At 43.4% G+C, this 19,777-nt stretch overlaps 2 protein-coding genes across 3 annotated transcripts in view; one reads left to right on the forward strand and one right to left on the reverse strand.

Moving 5' to 3' along the window:
• Positions 1-19,777, reverse strand: part of ELK1 (ETS transcription factor ELK1) — a 679,088-nt gene that overhangs the window by 46,934 nt on the left and 612,377 nt on the right. The window lies entirely within an intron of this gene.
• On the forward strand, positions 93-18,350 carry RGN (regucalcin). Of its 2 annotated transcripts, none has more exons than XM_049767328.1 (7): positions 93-170; positions 843-1,020; positions 7,080-7,262; positions 12,697-12,912; positions 15,135-15,266; positions 16,564-16,718; positions 18,026-18,350. In XM_049767328.1, the coding sequence occupies exons 2-7, from the start codon at positions 852-854 to the stop codon at positions 18,074-18,076; spliced, it is 906 nt and encodes a 301-aa protein (XP_049623285.1). In that variant the 5' UTR covers positions 93-170; positions 843-851; the 3' UTR covers positions 18,077-18,350. The 2 variants fall into 2 exon arrangements, with proteins under 2 accessions (XP_049623285.1, XP_049623284.1); XM_049767327.1 differs by having other exon boundaries at positions 846-1,020.

The raw sequence follows: 19,777 nt of genomic DNA on the forward strand, positions 1-19,777 counted from the left end.
TAGAGGGACCAATAAGGGAGCTGACTGCATCTGCCCACAAGGATGAGGTTCTGTTTAAAAGGGAGCCTCTCCCTGCCTGAACATTTGCTTTTTGAGCTGCACAGTGGGCAAGTTCCTGTCCTGAGTCTTGCTTTCCCTCTCTCGAAAGTAGCTTGGGGAGAAACGCACTGGTGAGTTGATTAAAGATATTCTTTTGTGCTTATCTTCTCTCTTCTTTTTCATGCATGTTTTCTCCTGTCATGTTGTATATCTGGTTCTGGTTTGATAAAACTGTTTCCATCCTTTTCAATTCTAGTTAAAACAAAAACATACAAAAACAAAAAGTTGGGCTAGGGAGGGCCAGAGCAATAGCGCTGCAGTAGGGCGTTTGCCTTGCATGCAGCTGCTATCGCAGTGGTAGGGCGTTTGCCTTGCATGCAGCTGATCCAGGACGGACCTCAGTTCGATCCCTGGCATCCCATATGGTCCCCCAAACCAGGAGCGATTTCTGAGTGCATAGCCAGGAGTAACTCCTGAGTGTCACAGGGTGTGGCCCCCCCCCCAAAAAAAAAACAACAACAAAACCAACAAAAAAAAGCAGGGCTAGGGAAATAACTCCATGTACTGGCTTTATGTATAGGGGGCTTGGGGTTCAATCCCTGGCCCTGCATGATTCCTTGCTGACCCTCAGCACAACCAGCCACAAGCAACCCCAACACGAAGTCAGAAGTAGCTTCTGGCATTCCACCTCCCCCCAAATAGCCCATCTCAGTCTGCATTGTAATTTTACCAAGGCTTTAGGCCCACTGTTAGCTGAATTTCTTCCTTGGGATTACATTTCACTTTGTCTCTCTTACTGTCAGTAGATCTACATGACAATGTCTTCTGTTAAGACTGAATGTATTTTGCTGGAGAACTGCCGGTGTGGGGAATCCCCTGTGTGGGAGGAAGCAACCAACTCCCTGCTTTTTGTGGATATTCCTGCAAAAAAGGTTTGCCGGTGGGATTCATTCAGCAAGCAAGTGCAGCGAATAACTGTGGGTAAGGCTGAAGATCGATGGTGGCTCAGATCTGCCAAGGCAGCATCATTTTTTTTTTCTGGGGTGTGGCAATCAGCAGGAGTTTGACATTCCAGGGACCTTCTGGTTAAAACCTACTGAATATGTTTCACAGCTAATTATTATTGGCTTCTACTCTGTCCAAACTCTCTCCTTCCTACTCTGACTCAGATATCAAGGCTGGATGGTCAATACTCTTTCTCTTTTGCTGAGGGGTAACATTCTCTATTTTGTTTACAGAAAGAGGCTCTATAGGCTCTTACAAGAGACATAAGATAGTAGCTTTGAAAGTTGGCTACGTGAGACCGGAGAGATAGCATGGAGGTAAAGGCGTTTGCTTTTCATGCAGAAGGACAGTGGTTCGAATCCCGGCATCCTATATGGTCCCCTGTGCCTGCCAGAGGCGATTTCTGAGCATAGAGCCAGGAGTAACCCCTGAGCACTGCCAGGTGTGACTCAAAAAACAAACAAAAATAAAACAGGGGGACAGAGAGGTGGCGAAAGGAAGGAAGGAAGGAAGGAAGGAAGGAAGGAAGGAAGGAAGGAAGGAAGGAAGGAAGGAAGGAAGGAAGGAAGGAAGGAAGGAAGGAAGGAAGGAAGGAAGGGAGGGAGGGAGGGAGGGAGGGAGGGAGGGAGGGAGGGAGGGAGGGAGGGAAGGAGGGAGGGAGTGAGGGAGAGAGAAAAAGAGAGAGAAAGAAAGAAAGAAAGAAAGAAAGAAAGAAAGAAAGAAAGAAAGAAAGAAAGAAAGAAAGAAAGAAAGAAAGAAAGAAAGAAAGAAAGAAAGAAAGAAAGAAAGAAAGAAAGAAAGAAAGAAAGAAAGAAAGAAAGAAAGAAAGAAAGAAAGAAAGAAGAAAGAGAAAGAAAGAAAAAGTTGGCTACCTGGTTACAGCACAAAGGCTATCTTATCTGGTCTTAGGTTTTCTTCTCTTCCTCCACCCTCTCCTCCCCCTCTGCTCCTTCTTCTCCTCCTCCCACTCCTCCTCTTTCTTGTACTCAAGGATTGCTCTGTGTAGTGCCCAGGGACCATGTGGAGCTGGGGATCAAACCTGGGCTTCTTGCATGCAAAGCATGTACTCCAGCCACTGAGCTAGCCATGGAGCTATTTTCTTTCACTTTTACAGTTTAAAAGGGGATTCCCCAGCAGTGTTCAAGATCCAGGGGTACCACTGCTAGCTATTAAGGTTATATCCAGTGGTGCTCAGTGGTTCATAGGACTGAATGTGGTACCAGGGATTCAAATTGGGGCCAGCCACTTGCAAAGCAAATAAATACCTGACCTCTTGTTCTATCTCTTCAGCCCAAAGCTTTAATATTATAGGACCTGGAGAGATAGTACAATAGAATAAAGTGTTTGCCTTTCATGTAGCATCCAGCCTGAGTTTAATTCTCCTTCACCACATAGTGTCCCTTGAGCACAGCTGATTGTGACCCCAAACCCTCAAAATAAGTTACAATTATTCTGAATGTAAAATGAACTTTTAGGCTTTAACTGTATCAGCCAGAGCCCAAAGTGATAGTATTGCAGGTAATACATTTGCATGAGTGTAGTATATGAAAAAGTTTCCATAAGATTATTCTTGGAATTGTTGTATATAAAAGTATTTCCTTAGGATTGTTCTGTGACTATTGCCCCACCTAGCCCTTCCAGGTGGGGGCGCTGTGGAGTTGGCAATAAATAGCTTGAGGGAGAGGGGAGAGGGGTTCTTTTGCGAAAGCTGCAGGCTGCAAGAGGATTCTCTCGCTCTCTTTGCCCAATCTTTTACACCCTATCCTTCTTGTCTGTGTGGATTATTATTTGCTGTGGATAAATATTACCAAGGTCTCCCCCCGAAAGGGGACAAGGGGATGGGAAGTAATTTCTCATTCTGGGGACTGTTCTTGGATTCACAAATACCCAGCAAAGGATTTAACAGCCCAGATAATTTACACATGAGGTCGACCCAGGTTCAATTTTGGGCTACCCACATGGTCCCCCAAGAACCACCAGGAGTAATTCCAGAGTGCAGAGCTAGGAGTAAACACTGAGTACCACTGGATGTGGCCCCAACCTCCCAAAAAACAATATCAGCTAGAGCTCTTTGTTCACTGACCAACATAGAATTTACAGTGAGTTACAAGTGTAATTTGTAATAGATCTGAGACTTCCCAAAGAATGAGGTTTTTCAATCTCTGGTCCCAGGGTGTGGGCTTGATGAACTCTGAGAAAGGAGTTTTCTTTCTGGTCTTCCTAGGAAGAGAGAGAAGAACAATTCCTGAGTTAAAATCACAGCTCTAGAGCATTTGCCTTGGAAGTAGCTGACACAGATAGGATGGTGGTTCGAATTCTGGTATCCCACATGGTCCCCTGTGCCTGCCAGGGGCAATTTCTGAGCACAGAGCCAGGAGTAACCCCTGATCGCCGCTGGGTGTGACTCAAAAACCAAAAAAAAAAATCACTCCACCCAAAACCTTGAATCGCTTACATGCTTAGGAAATGTTTTTTCTTTTTTCTTTTTTTTTTAGCAGAGACTCCCAAGCAACTTTTGGGGGGCCATTCCCATCTATATTTGGACAACCAGGCTGGGATCATTCGGTGCTCAATCGAGTGTGTCAAGTCGTGCCATGCTGGGACCTGTGTTGCTTGAATTTGTTTAATTTTGTAAATTTTGGGTTTGGGGACCACATCTAGTGATACTGGGGGAACATATGTGGTGCTGGAGATTTGAATGAGGGTCATAGTCCAGGTGCTACAAGGGCAAGTCCCTGACCTCCTATCTGATCTCTCTGACCCTGCAAATAACCTTTTCTCTCCAAGCTGGAGAGAGCTCAACAGGTTTGGGCTTAACATTGCATGTAGGAGGCTGGGATAGTACCACAGAGTCCCCCTGAGAAATGCAGGGAGTAACCCCAAACACCCAGCTAGGAGTAGTTTCTGAGCATGGCTGGCTGAAATCCCAAAATAGAATAAAATAATATATCCCTTTTGTTGCACACATGCCTGGTAGTAGCGCATGCACATGCTGGCTGTCTGCACTGCTAATGGGGTAGATCTCTAGAGTTCATTCAACTAGTTGTGGGCTAATTGAACTTTTGTTTGTTTGTTTGTTTTGGGGCTATGCCTAAGCAGTGCCCCACCAAGAGTTACTCCTGGTTCTGTACTCAGGAATTACTCCTGGCAAGCTTGGGAGACAATATGGGATACCTGGAGTTGAGCCTAGGTTGGCAAGGCAATTACTCTCCCTACTGTACTTAGACCCCTGGTTGAACTTTAGTTGAAGTGCTAATAAATACCAGGCTAAGGTGCGCCGGAGATCACACACTCTTTGAGTATACCAGGGATCCCAAGTAGCAGAATTCAGTAACTATGTTCAGTGCATGTGGAGATCTCACATGCTGTAAGAACTGAGACACATCCCCCATTTAATATCCATACTTTTCTAAGGTATTTATTTCCCCCCTTCTCTTTGTAGTTTTGAATGTTAGGGGATTTTGGTTTTGGGGGGCCCATATCAGATGGTTCTCAGGGTTACTTTTGGCTCTGCACTCAAGGATAACTCTTTTTTTTTTTGTTTTTCGGGCCACACCCGGCGGCACTCAGGGATTACTCATGGCTATCTGCTCAGAAATAGCTCCTGGCAGGCATGGAGGACCATATGGGACACCAGGATTTGAACCAACAACCATAGGTCCTGGGTTGGCTGCTTTCAAGGCAAAAGCCACTGTGCTATCTCTCTGGCCCCTCAAGGATCACTCTTGAGTTTAGGAAACCATATGGGGTGCTGGGGATCGAACCCAGGTCAGCCACATGCAAGGCAAGCTCCCTGCCCACTGTACTATTGCTCCACTCTCCTGATAGATGAGAAGTTTACCATGATGATGTGTGGGTCACACATATGGGTTGCAATGCTCCCATACTTTGTGGGGCACATTAGTTATGTCTGAGGACATTCAGAAGCAGGACACATACCCAGAAGTGCTCAGAGGGTATTCCTGGCTCAGTGCTTGATGGTCACTTAATACTTGGGCATATGTGGTGCTCTGGATAGAACCTGGGCCTTCCAGCCTGTAGAACTGTATGCAGCACACAAGCGCATTTTGGTCGCAGTCCTTGGAGGAGGCAATGCTCTTTGGGAGAGGGGCTTGGGGCACACCATGCAGTGTTCAAGGTTTACACCTGGCTCTGTACTCAGGAATTACTACCACTGACGGTGTTTGGGGGCCATCTGAGATGGTGGGGATTGAATCTGGGTCAGCCACATGCAAGGCAAAAGCCCTACCAACTGTGCTATCTCTTTAAAGGAGTATCCAGGATAATAGGTCAATGGCTTAAAATGCCAGCTTTGGCCAGAGAAATTGTACAGGGGTTAAGTTGACCTCAGTTTGATCCCTCCCAGGCACTGCATAAGATCCCCTGAGCACAGCCAAGAGTGATCCCTGAGTACAGAACCAGGGGTAAGCCCTGAGCACTGCTGGACGTGACCAAAACAAAAAAAAAAAGTAAATAATTAAGTAAAACACCTGCCTTGTCTCCAAAAGGTCTAGAGTTCAGTCCACAATGCATGATCCTGGCAGCTCTGCTCTCCGTGATCCCCTGGACTGTCAGTAGTTTCTTGCATCATAACTGAGTGTGTTTCCCAACTTCCCTAGTTGTGTTCACACATTATGTTTATAGTTTTTTTTTGGGGGGGATGGTACATCCACAGTCAGCTGTGTGTAAACACAGCAAAAGGAGTGCAACTCCTAGTAAGCTCCCTACTGACCTCCATCACTACCACTCCCCAGAACTACAGTGTGAATGAACACAACTAGTGAAGTAAAGCCCTTGAGGAGCACTAAGGCCAAGTATAAGCACCAGAGAGAGGTGTATGTCAACCCTACACCCACTCTGTCATTCCAAAACCAGCAACAACTGTTGGTACTAAAGAAATGGAAAGTGGCAATAAGAAGTTTGCTTCTAGGGCCAAAGTGATAGCACAGTGGGTAGGGCATTTGCTTTGCATGTGGCCGATCTGAGTTCGATCTCTGGTATCCCATACAGCCCCCTGAGTCTGCCAGAAGTAATTTCTGAGCGCAGAGCCAGGAGTAATACTTCCCTTCAAAGAATTTTGCATCCAAAATTTAATGATGCAAAAGTGAAGTAACAGAGTGAAGACAGCATGGCTTTATCATTGTACCTACATTTCTCTCTGTTTATTATTTGCATTATTCTTTTTTTTTGGGTTTTTCGGGCCACACCCATTTGATGCTCAGGGGTTACTCCTGGCTAAGTGCTCAGAAATTGCCCCTGGCTTGGGGGGACCATATGGGATGCCGGGGAGGGAGATCGAACCATGGTCCTTCCTTGGCTAGCGCTTGCAAGGCAGACACCTTACCTCTAGCGCCACCTCGCCGGCCCCTATTTGGATTATTCTTACCTCCAAAAAAGATTTAAGAAACTGTAATTACATACAAATAAGATAGGGTCAAATATAATACAAATGCTGTATAGAATGGGGAGTTACATATCATAGCATCTAGTTGTTTGAGTCTCTAAATTTTCTGGAGTTCAGGCAAATTGAGCATCACTTGCTTTGGGACTTTTGGTTTGGTGTCCTTCATTAGGAACCACGTCTTCTATGCTTGATCTGACTTTTATGCTTCTCCCACTAGATTGGGGTGTGGAGAAGAGGTAAGTTTGATGTTCCTTTCTGTATCTGCTACCCAGAACAACAGTTTGTGCTCAGGCACGTACAGTTAAGGCACATGTTGAGCCTTCAGTACTCAACAGAAGGAAGGGTCAGAGCAATAGTGCAGCAGGTTCTACCCCTGAGCATAGATTCAGGAGTAAATTCTACACTGCTGGGAATATCCACCCCCCCCCAAATGGTAAAGGACACTCCCACCATTAACTACTCCCAAATCTGGTGCCAGGGATTGAACCAGGCCTCTAACATGTAAAGCACACACTAGCCCTTTGAGCTATCTCCCTGGCCCCAAAACTGGAATTCTTTGAAGTGATTCCAAGTAGCCTGATGGCCAATATGAGCTACTCAGCAACTTGGCTTCTGCTTTTTATCTCTACAGATGCTCCGGTCAGCAATGTGGCCCTGCGCCAGTCTGGAGGCTATGTCGCCACCATTGGTACAAAGTTCTGTGCCTTGAACTGGGAAGAACAGGAGGTGGTCACCCTGGCCATCGTAGATAAAGACAAGAAAAACAATCGATTCAATGATGGAAAAGTAGACCCTGCTGGGAGATACATTGCTGGTATATTTTATCTTTTTTTTTTTTTTTTTTTTTTTTTGGTTTTTGGGCCACACCCGATGATGCTCAGGGGTTACTCCTGGCTATGCGCGGGAACATATGGGACGCCGGGGGATCGAACCGAGGTCCGTCCTAGGCTAGCGCTGGCAAGGCAGACACCTTACCTTTAGCGCCACCCGCCGGCCCCGGTATATTTTATCTTTGGCTCCTTCTAATTGAACTCTGAAGAAAACTATAATATGACAGAATAATCTCTGGCTGGAGCCAGAGAGATAGCATGGAGGTAAGGTGTTTGCCTTTCATGCAGAAGGATGGTGGTTCGAATCCCGGCATCCCATATGGTCCCCTGTGCCTGCCAGGGGCGACTTCTGAGCATAGAGCCAGGAATAACCCCTGAGCGCTGCCGGGTGTGACCCAAAAACCAAAAAAAAAAAAAAAAAATAGTCTCTGGCTGTTAAGTATTATTCTTAATGAGTCTTGGGTTCTTCTTTTGCATTTGATTCAATAAATTATATCCCTAAAAACAGAAATACTAGGCTGGCATGATAGCACAGTGTGTAGGACATTTGCTTGTATGCAGCCAAGCTGGGTTCAGTCCCTGGTATCCCATTTGGTTTCTGGAGCCTGCCAGGAGTAATTTCTAAGTGCAGAAACGGGAGTCACTACTGAGCACTACCTGGGGTGGCCCAAAAGCAAAAGAAAGAAAGAAAGAAATCCTAAGACAAAAAATTTACAGATAGATTAGTCCTTTGTACTTATCTCTAGCAGAGACTCCTTAGTATCATGGTTTTGCGGTTTAAACGAACTTTGAAAATAGAAATGACGTGTGAATGATATTTACATTGAAAATAATTTTAAATTAGCAAGGAAAAACAGTAATAGTACAAACTACAGTTCAATGCCTTTTTTCTAGGTATACTTTTGGTGACCATTGGGTTCCACTTGTTGTCTCTTTCTCTAATAAGTACTTTATTCTCCAAAGCTACTTGAAAGGAAGTTTTATATATATATCACATGCCTTTATACGCCCAAATACTTCAGTATAAATCTCCAAAGAAAGGTTACGTATTCTCATATCACTACTCTATACTTATCAACTTTAAGTAGCTTTATGGCTGGAGCCATAGCACAGCGGGTAGATGCTTCCCATGCACACAGCCGACCCAGACTCAGTATACCATATATAGTCTCCTGAGCATGTCAGAGGTGATTCCAGAGTGCAGAGCCAGGAGAAAACCCTAAGCATTAATGAATGTGACCCCAAAACAAACAAAAAATAAGTTTAATGCTAGGTTAGGAAGATAGCTAGAAAAGTTCACCTGAAAAAAAAAAACAGGAATATAGTTCTATCAGATAAAGTTGTGATCTTTCTTGTTTGTTTTTTGGTCCACACTCGATGCTCTGGGGTTACTCCTGGCTATACGCTCAGAAATCGCTCCTGGCAGGCTCGGGGGACCATATGGGACGCTGGGATTCGAACCACCGTCCTTCAGCATGCAAGGCAAACGCTTTTCCTCCATGCTATCTCTCCGGCCCCGGTGCTTGCAATTAATTGATCACTGCCAGTTACAGATTTCTTTGTTCCTTCACCACTTCCACTGCTTCACTTGATTAGCCTTAAAAAAAAAAAAACTAGGCCCAGAGAGATAGCACAGCTGTGTTTGCCTTGCAAGCAGCCGATCCAGGACCAAAGGTGGTTGGTTCGAATCTCGGTGTCCCATATGGTACCCCGTGCCTGCCAGGAGCTATTTCTGAGCAGACAGCCAGGAGTAACCCCTGAGCAACGCTGGGTGTGACCCAAAAAACAAAAACAAAAAAAATAACAAAGTTTAACATCAATGTCTCTGGAGGGAGCCCAAAAAAAAGAAACTTTTGTAAAAATTTAGTCACTGTGGAATTACAAAGTTCTTTATGATTGGTTTAACAAATACATTGTTTCAATGCCAGTCTTTCATCAGTGTCCACAGACCTGCACTAATATCCTCTTCAAGGGAATACTTTAAACGCAAGCAAAGAACCCTACACTCATCACTTTCTCCCTTGTCTTACACATTTTTGAACTCAAGTTTTACTAGACTACTTTTCGAACGACTTATACAGAGCTTTAAATAAATTTTAACTTTGGGGTAAGAGTGATATATGATACAGGATGTAAAATGCTTATTCTGCACCTGGCTGACCCTTGATTTATTCCCTGAGCACTGCCCCCCTAGAGTACAGATGTGACCCAAAGACCAAAAACAAACGAACAAACTTAAGTTCTGTTAAATTAAATAAAAATAAAGAAGTCCTAGGAGGCCTGAGTTTTTAGCCTGGGTTAACCCAGTTATTGCTTCAGCACCAAGGTTTCTATTTTTGGGTTTTTTGGGGGATTTGTTTTGGGGCATACCCAGAGGTGCTCAGGTATTTCCCCCTAGTTCTTAACCCATTAGAGAACCCTTAAATTTTTAGACATTGTGTATACATTTTGAGTTTATTTTGTTTTGTTTTTGGCTTTTGGTCCACATCTGACTGATGCTCAGGGCTCACTCCTGGCTCTGAACTCAAAAATTTCTCTTTGAGAGCTGGAGAGATAGCAGAAGGTAAGGCGTTTGCCTTTCAAGCAGAAGGACGCTGGTTCGAATCCCGGCATCCCATATGGGTCCCCTGAGCCTTCCAGGAGCGACTTCTGAGCATAGAGCCAGGAGTAACCCCTGAGCGCCGCCGGGTGTGACCCAAAAACAAAAGCAAAAAAATTCTCCTTGAGGTGCCTGGGAGATCATGTGAGATGCTGAGGATGTAACCTGAGTAGGCTGAGTGGAAGAACAATGCCTTCCCTACTCCCTGTACTATCGCTTAAGCCCTGCATATACATTTTGGCGACCCTTCTGGCCTCTCCCAAAGAACACATGAGAACTGTTTCTTAGAGGTGATAGCTTTCCAGAGTTGCTGAGAGGCGCCTGTGCCTCAGGAAAGGCAGGATTATTCGACAGTTTAAAGCAGAGGTTCCCTTGGCCTACTGTCCTTTTCTCAGAAAAGAATCTCAGTAGCTCCCTAGAAATTTATCTTCTCAAAAGGATCAAAGTACTCCACAATTGCACCAAGACAAACACTGCCCCTCTAAATCAACCCAGCATTCGCCCACCAGGGGGCAGTGTCGCCCACTTGGAGAAACACTGGCCTCAGTGAAGCCTAGGCTGGTGCACTCACCCAGGTCTGCCTCTCCACGCTCAGTCCCACAATTAATTGCGCATGAACCTGGGCCCCAGGTTGTTCTTGCCAAGCATCAGGTGAAGGGGCACTCACTTCCTGTTCCAGTTTCTCTTTCTCTGAGACCCTGAGCGGTCTGTTGGTGAAACCAGCTTCACTGGCCTTCTAACAAGGGCTCCTGCTAGTCAAACTTCCCAGCTTTATAGCCCATTTTCCTATGTAGTACTTTCAGATGGAGTGTGGTTTCAGCCATAAGCTTTTTGTTGTTGTTTCTGTTGTTTTGTTTTGTTTTTGGGTCACACCCGGCAGCACTCAGGGGCTACTCCTGGTTCTATGCTTAGAAATCGCTCCTGGCAGGCACAGGGGACCATATGGGATGGCAGGATTGGAACCACCATCCTTCTGCATGCAAGGCAAACCTCTTACCTCCATGCTGTCTCTCCAACCCCTGTAAGTACTGCTTTCAGTATCAGTCAAATCACTTCAATAGCTGAGCCATCTCCTTTTCTGCTTCTGTGGAATATTTTCCTTTTGCAGTTGAAGTTTTTCTGATTGAGAAAAAGTTTAACATTTTTTATGTTGCTAAATAATTGTGGCCTGTATTCTGGACATTTTGGGTATTGTTTCATGAGATTGTCTCTGGATTATATCTGTTAAGATAGTTGTTTTCGGGCCCGGGGAGATAGCACAGCAGCGTTTGCCTTGCAAGCGGCCGATCCAGGACCAAAGGTGGTTGGTTCGAATCCCGGTGTCTCATATGGTCCCCCGTGCCTGCCAGGAGCTATTTCTGAGCAGACAGCCAGGAGTAACCCCTGAGCACCGCCGGGTGTGGCCCAAAAACAAAAAAAAACAGTTGTTTTCATGAGCATTTCTATGTTTAGGTGTAGACTACATTTTAGCCTTCCTATTCAATGTTCCTTGAACCTGTCCCACATAGAGCCTCACGTTGGTTACTCTTTGACTAACGTGGAGTTAGTTTCTTTCACAAAGTCTCTGCTATGCTGATTAGAAACTTATCCTGGCCTGTCCTAGTAGAGGATGAACCTTGATGTTCACAAACAGTGTTGGAGGGGAATTGTTTGTTCTTGTTCTTGAGCAACATCTCTATTCACTCATTACCTGACTCTTTCTGTGTCATGTTGCTATCGCTTTCATCCCCCCAGCAAGAAACTACCCACATCCAGGATTCTACTAGAGGGGGCCAAGTGTCCTGAAGACAGAAAGGAAAAGCTCTGCCCTGAGTTGCTGCAGCTTTTTCAAATAGAGAAGATAGTCTCCTTTCCTAGGATTTTTAATCCTGAAAATTTTTCCATTGCTGACCATTCTACTCTTCTACTTTGCTGGCAAATTTCCCAGGGATCAGAACATGAGAGAATGGAGAAAAGTGAATGGAAAATGGCCTGGGGAATTTTTGCAATTTCTGAGTGACAGGAGTTTTCTGCCTTTTGATCCTGAGCTAAACGGTTTCTGTTGACTTTATGTCCATCTGCACCATGGTTCTTGTTCACTTGCAAGTTTCAGAATGTAATGAGTTCAGTCTAGGATTGTCTGTTGAATAAAATGGAGAATTCACCAGAGATGGTGAACTGCTGCCACCAGCTGCCAGATTGTGCTTAGTGAAAGAAAATGAGATTGAGATAATGGGACTGGAGCGGTGGCATGGAGTGGTAAGGTATCTGCCTTGCCGACGCTAGCCTAGGACAGACCGCAGTTCGATCCCCCGGCATCCCATATGGTCCCTCAAGCCAGGAGCAATTTCTGAGTGCATAGTCAGGAGTAACCCCTGAGCATCACTGGGTGTAGCTCAAAAACAAAAAAAAAAAAAAAAGAGAAAGAGAGATTGAGATAGTGGTAGTAGTTCTTATCTGGAAATAGGTTCTCATCATATGGTGTGAATTTGTTCTGCAAGCAAGGTAGTTGTCATTTATTTTGTTCATGGTCTACACCCAGTGGTTCTTAGGCATTACTCCTGGCTCTGCACTCAGAAATCACTCCTGGCAGTCTTGGGGAACCATATGGGACGCTGGGGATTGAAGCTAGATAAGCCGCATGCAAGGATAACACCCTATTTTCTGTGCTAGCATTTCGGTCCATTTGTCTTTTTTTTTAAGTATATATGTGATACAAATTGGGACTCTGTTTCCTTGATTGAATCACTAGAATGGATTTCCTTATACATATATGAGCAAATATTGTCTAATTCATCAGGTATTGTGTTCAATGAGTTCAATGTTCTTTGGTTTTATAGGCACCATGGCTGAGGAAATAGCCCCGGCAGTTCTGGAACGTCACCAAGGGTCTCTGTACTCTCTCTTTCCTGACCACCATGTAGAAAAGTACTTTGACCAGGTGGATATCTCCAATGGCTTGGATTGGTCCCTTGACCACAAGAACTTCTACTACATCGATAGCCTGTCCTACTCTGTAGATGCCTTTGACTATGACCTACAGACAGGAAAGATCAGTATGTATTTTTTCTCATTCTTTTTTTTGGGGGGGCACACCTAGCGGAACTCAGGGGTTACTTCTGGCTATCTGCTCAGAAACAGCTTCTGGCAGGCACGGGGGACCATATGGGATGCCGGGATTCGAACCACCTTAGGTCCTGCGTTGGCTGCTTGCAAGGCAAATGCTGCTATGCTATCTCTCAGGTCCCACTTTTTCTCATTCTTTTTCTCATTATTTTTAAAATAATGCTGGTTGGAGCTAAAGAAACAGTACAACGGGGTTTGTGCTTGCCTTGCATGTGACTGACCCAGGTACGATCTCTGGCATTCAATATGGTCCCTTGAACTTCACCAGGAGTAATTCCTGAGAGTAGAACCTGGAGTAACCCCTGAACATCAAGCACTGTCAGGAGTGATCCCTAAGCTTAGAGCCAAGAGCAACCTCTGAATGCTGCTTGGTATGGCCCCAAAGCCAAAAATAAAATGAAATGCTGCTAGTTGGGGTTGGATAGACACTTGAACTTGTCTTAAACGAGTACAACCAGGGTTTAATCTCTGGCAGATCTCTAAATCCTTAACCTTGCCAGGAGTGATGACCCCTAAAAGCAGAACCAGAAGTAACCTCTGAGCACAACCAGGTGAGGCCCAAAAATAAAAACAAAACCATGAAATGAAAACTTGTCAGGGCTGGAGTTATAGTACAGATGGTACAGCCTTACATGTAGCGATTCAGGTTTGATCCACAACATCCCATATGGTCTCTTAAGCACCACCAGTAGTAATTTCTGAGAGGAGAGCCTGGAGTAATCCCTGAATGTCACTAGGTGCACCTCCAAAGAAAGAAAGAAATTTAAATTTGGCAAAAGCTGAAATCTTCTTGTTTTGTTTTATTTTGTTTTGGGGCCATACCCAGTGACACTCAGGGGTCACTCCTGATTATGCACTCAGAAATGGCTTCTGGCTGTGGGGACCATATGGGATGCCAGGGGATTGAACTGCAGTCCATCCTAGGTTAGCCACGTGCGAAGCAAAACCCTACCACTTGTGCCACTGCTTCAGCCCTGATAGCTGAAATCATTTTTATAAAGTTGTTGCTGATTGTTCAACTCTATTAGTTTGCTCCAAATAAGTTAGAGTTGGAAATGGGAGGGAAGGAATGATTGAGAAGAATTTAGAAGGGAGTGCTTTCAGGGCCTGAGTGATACATAGCAGGTAGGGCACTTGCTTTGCACACATTTGACCTGGGTTTGATCCCCAGCATCTCATATGGTCCACTCAACCTGCCAGGAATTATTCCTGAGTGCAGAGCTATGAGTGACAGCTGAGCCCAAAGGTGTGGCCAAAAATAAAAAAATAAAAAATATGGGAGGCTTGAGACATCTCATGAAAGGTGTCAAACCACAAGAGCAGGAGCCAGAGTCATAATACTCTGGGTAAGGTGCTTGCCTTGCATGTGGTCAACCCAGGTTCAATTCCCTACATCCTGCAACCCATATGGTTCCCCAAACCCTTCTAGAAGTTATTCATGAGTGCAGAGCCAGGTCTAAGTCCTTAGCACTGCCATTCTGATATTCTCCTTCTCTGAAAATTTATAGATGTGTACCCAGACTAAAGGGTGTGAATCTCGATTGATGACTTAGAATTACTTTGTAGACCCGAGCCCATTCTTGTCTCTAGATGGAGTTAGGAAGCACTAGAAGCATTCTATGCCTGGTGCTCATGCTCTGGTCCTTAGAAAATCCCAACTAGGGGCCAGAGAGATAGCATGGAGGTATGGCATTTGCCTTGCATGCAAAAGGATGGTGTTTGAATTCTGGCATACCGTATGGTCCCCCGAGCCTGCCAGGAGTGATTTCTGAGCATAGAGCCAGGAGTAGCCCCTGAGCTCTGCCGGGTGTGACCCAACCCCCCCCAAAATCCCAACTAATCCATATTTATGATAAGGTCATAACTGTTTGATGCTCATTATTGAGTCCCCTGTTGATTTTCTTTTTTTTGTTTTGTTTTGTTTTGTTTTGTTTTGTTTTGGGGCCACACCCGGCGATGCTCAGGGGTTACTCCTGGCTGTCTGCTCAGAAATAGCTCCTGGCAGGCACGGGGGACCATATGGGACACCGGGATTCGAACCAACCACCTTTGGTCCTGGATCGGCTGCTTGCGAGGCAAACGCCACTGTGCTATCTCTCCGGGCCCTCCCCTGTTGATTTTCATTGTGTGTTTTTGTTTGTGTTAACCTTAGCCAACCGCAGAAGCATATATGTGATGGAGAAAGAGGAACAAATCCCAGATGGGATGTGTATTGATATCGAGGGGAAGCTCTGGGTGGCCTGTTACAATGGAGGAAGAGTGATTCGTTTAGATCCTGAGACGGGTGAGCTCACCAAAAACTGAAAAATACCTGCAGTCTAGAAACCTTCTGACATCAGGGGCTGAAGAAACTACTATTTTAATGAAGATATTGGATAATTTTGTGTGTTGTATTTATTTATTTTGGGGCCACAAAGGATGATGCTATGATTCTGTGTTAAGAGATCACTCTAGCAGATTCAGGGATCTCATTGGAGTGTTAGAGATTAAACCAAGGTCTTCCGTATGCAGAGTAAGCACATCTGCTACTATTTCTTATCCCTAATGGATTATTTTGGAAGGCCAAGTCTATGACTGCAGAGATAATAGAGCAGGTAGGGCCTTACACACAGCTGACCCAGGTTCAATGGTCCCAAGTACTACCTGACTTGATCTCTAAGCACAGAACCAGAAGAAAGCTCTGAATACTATTGAGTATGACCTCCCACCTCCACAGAAAAAAGACAAATATTTTGCACCAAAGTGATAAAACTTGTTTTGCTTAGCAGTGTCTTTTATTTTTTCAATCAATTCACAGAGAAAATAGGTTATATAAACATGCTTGTGCTTGGTTCTTGGATGTGGTCAAATGGAAGAGTAAATACCTTTCAAGTCACAGGTTAAGGTTTGATATTTGGTCTCATGTGCCCTCAGCCGCAACACTGGGAGGGTGCCTACCTCCCAATAAAAAATAAATTATATGCTGTGCTCACAATCTCATAAATTTCATATTAACTCTACAAGGGGTTCAAAATGTTGAACTATGGGGCTAGTGCAATAATAGAGCAGGTAGGGCACTTGCACATGGCTAACCCAAGTTTGATCTCTGGTACTTCATAGATTCCCAAGCCCTACCAGGAATGGATTCCCAAGCCCTACTAGTAGTGATCCCTGAGCACAGAACTAGGAGTATGCTATAAGCATCTCTGTCAAAAACAAACAAAAACATCTGAAGAAGGCCAAGTAACACTTGCTTTGATTGCAACTGAAACCCTCCCCTGTCTGATATATGGCATTATGTATGCTTTCCCAATCACCACCAGAGAGTACTTCAGAACACACTTCAGAGCGCATTGCTGGATGTGAGCCCCCCCCCAAAAAAATAATAATAATAATAATAAATGAAGGTATTTGTGAGGGCTGGAGAGATTGTTCAAATAGTAGAGCACATGTGCAACATGCACCTGGCTTTGAGTTCAACCTCTAGCACCACATTATCTTCAGGTACTATTGACTATAAAGCTCTGGAGCATCTGAGCACAGAACTGTCAGACCTATTCCTCTATGAAGTAGATACATTAATAAAATAATTGGTGATCTAGGGAAAAGACTCCAGACTGTGAAGTTGCCTGTTGATAAAACAACCTCATGCTGCTTTGGAGGAAAGGATTACTCAGAACTGTATGTGACCACTGCCAGAGATGGAATGACCCCTGAGGACCTTGTGAAGCAACCAGAAGCTGGTGGAATTTTCAAGGTAATGGAGCCATTGTACTTTGAGGAGCAAGTGAGAACTTTGATTAAGCATCTGATTAACCAATGTTTTTTCATCCTTCAATCTAAACCATTCCATTTCACTTTTTGAAAGGGATAGGACAGAGGATTTACTAGAGTGGGATGGTGTGGGGGAAGGAATGAGTGGAGAGCTAGAGACTAGAGGGACAGCTCTGAGGCTCTCAGGAAAACAGGGCCCAACAAGGGTCCACAGCCATTGGGGTATGCCCATTTCAGCCACCAGGTCTTCAATCATATCTGTCTTTAAAGTGATAAAGCCCCATTTTTTGCAGATGTGGATCTTTGGCAACCCAGGAACTTGAACTTGACACAGCACAGAGCCTCAATCACATGCTCCTTGTTCTGCAGTTTGGTGCAGATGGACATGATGAAATTGGCAATCACACCCTGGGTATCACACCCTGGTGCTTTCCAAAGGGAAAGCTATCTCTCTAGCCTGGACCATTTAGCATTTTAAGCTCATCGTGATAGACTTTAAAACATTGTACTTTTATTTTCTAGACTACAAATTATCAGAAATTCAAAATAGGCGCTGGAGAGAGAGTTCAGTGGGTAGCACTCTTGACTTGCATGAGGTTGACTTATGTTTGATCCCCAGTACCTTATATATTGTCACCTGAGTATTATCAGAAATCATCTTGAAGCACAGAGTCAGGATTAAACACTCAGCACCACTTTTTGGCCAAAAACAAAACCACATCCCATATGGTCCTCCGAGCCTGCCAGGAGTAATTTCTGAGTGTTGAGCCAGGAATAACCTCTGAGTACTACTGGGTATGGCCCCAAAACAAACAAAAAATAAAACAAGAATATTTTCATGTTTGCAATTTTTTCCAAAGAAACAATTAAAGATCCTTTCAGATTAAAATAAATGTAGGGGGCCAAAAGATAGTATAGCAGAAGGCACTTGCCTTGTATGCCCAGTGTGACTCCCTCCCCCCAAAAAAAGTCAACAAAGAAAAAAAGAAAAGAAATGTAAATCTTTTGAGATTTTTGGGTATGTGTGTGTGCCACATCCTGCAGTGCTCAGGGCTTACTCCTGGTTCTGTGCTGAGAGATTATTTCTGGTGGGGCTGCAGGTACCATTTGGGGTAGCAGGAATTGAAACTGTGTTGGTTTTGTGCAAAGTAAACCCACTGTCTTTTTATGATAGGAAATAAAAACAAAGATAATGAATGGCTAAATATATTATTGTAAATTATAAAAATGCTAATTTTTTGCTATTTGGGAATTACCTTCTACCAGTCTCTCTCTCTTTTCTTTTCACAGATAACTGGCCTAGGGGTCAAAGGGATTCCTCCCTATGCCTATGCAGGTTGAATAACAGGCCTTCTTTCCTGCTGTAAAACAGAAGTTCTTACTGGGGATTTTTGAAAGAAATTAGAAATTTCTGGTTCTGAAATTTTAATCTAATTACCAAGAAATGACATAATGACATGGTTAACACACAATTATATTTTTATTTACAATTTTCTAAGTTAATATGAGACTTTTACAACTGTCAATCATTCTCTTGATTCATTGCAAATTGCTACTCCTTATTCTGTTTCATTTTAACTAAACCTATTGTTTAAAAAATAAATAGTTCATGACATTATTAGTTCTTTTTTTCTTTATAATCTTTATAAGTATACTGTAATTACCTTCATATTATTCTTGCTATATGTATTTTACAAATTGCTAGAAGATAAAAACTGAACATGAAAAAGAAAAAGGATAAAAATAATGAACATGGTAGCAAAGTCTCTGGTTTTAACTGTTCTCTAATAGTTGAGTAAATAAAGTAGCTTTATTGAGTGATAATTAACCTACACTTACTGAAGATTATAATTTGGGGGAACTAAAGTAATAGTACAGTGGGTAGATTTTTTGCCATCAACACACTTGACCTGGGCTGGATCCTATATAGCCCCCCCACAAGCCTGTCAGGAGTGATTCCTGAGCACTTAGCCTGGAATAAGCCCTGAGTACTTCTGAGTGTGGCATAAATCCCACCCAAAATTTTTAAAGATAATATAATCTTATAAGTTTCATATGTATGTTAGTATATATTGATGAAATCAACACCATAAGCAAATGAGTCTTCTATCTAAAATTTTCTCTATGCCCTTTTTTCTTGCTTTGTTGTTATTTTTTGTTGCTGTTGTGTTTTTATTGTTGCTTGTTTTAGTTTCTTTCTTTTTTTCCCCTTTCTTCTTTTAAATTGATATTGATAGCTTCTAGTCAAATTCCCCCCCCAGCTTTCTTTTTTCCAACAAAACCATAGAACTTGAATCATCTTGTTCTGCCTCATAAATTGAGAAGAAAAAAAAGTGGACGGTAAGAGGAGCAAACAGTCGTATGAACATTGAATAGAAATAAAAAATGATCAGGCTGGTCTGATGGCAATGGTTTATCAGAACTTATTAACATTAGTATCACAAAAGTCGGTATATAAGCCCCCACTGGCTTCAGAAAAAAAATGATCAGACCCTAAATACCAAACCCAAAGTCAATGACAACAGGATCAAGATACTCAATCTACAACAAGCTATACAAAAAGAGGACCTGTTACATTAGCATTCCAGGGAGGAAAGTGGGGAGATATGGGATGCATGCTGGGAACAGGGGTGGAGGGAGGACAACACTGGTGGTGTTCACTGTTACTATGTATCTTTTTAATTTTTTTTATTTTTTATTTTTAATTATGAGAACAAAGATGCAAAGGAAGAGGACAAGGTAAAGTTACAGTGGAAGGACAATCACCCATAAACAGATTCTCAGTAGTCTCATTGCTGATATCTTAACTTTGAACTTTCAGCCAAAGAACAATAAGAAAAATAAAACAGAACCCATGTACAATCACTTTGTCCCTCAAGTCCCCAGATTGTAGTACATAATATTTCTTAGCAGCACACAAAGCAATCTAAAGCCATAAAACTTATGTAACTCCTTAAACATTGAAGGCAAAGTACTTTTTTACATTTCCATGCACATGCATATTAGTTTAAGTTAACCTCAAAAGTTTAAGTGGGTTGTTTT

This window comes from Suncus etruscus, chromosome X, assembly GCF_024139225.1.
Source record: "Suncus etruscus isolate mSunEtr1 chromosome X, mSunEtr1.pri.cur, whole genome shotgun sequence".
In the NCBI taxonomy this organism is placed as follows: domain Eukaryota; kingdom Metazoa; phylum Chordata; class Mammalia; order Eulipotyphla; family Soricidae; genus Suncus; species Suncus etruscus.

Coding starts and splice junctions, on each gene's coding strand:
- RGN (XM_049767328.1), top strand. CDS start 852: ATGACAATGTCTTCTGTTAAGACTGAATGTATTTTGCTGGAGAACTGC. Junction 1,021..7,079: donor AGTGCAGCGAATAACTGTGG/GTAAGGCTGAAG, acceptor TTATCTCTACAG/ATGCTCCGGTCAGCAATGTG. Junction 15,267..16,563: donor TCGTTTAGATCCTGAGACGG/GTGAGCTCACCA, acceptor TTGGTGATCTAG/GGAAAAGACTCCAGACTGTG.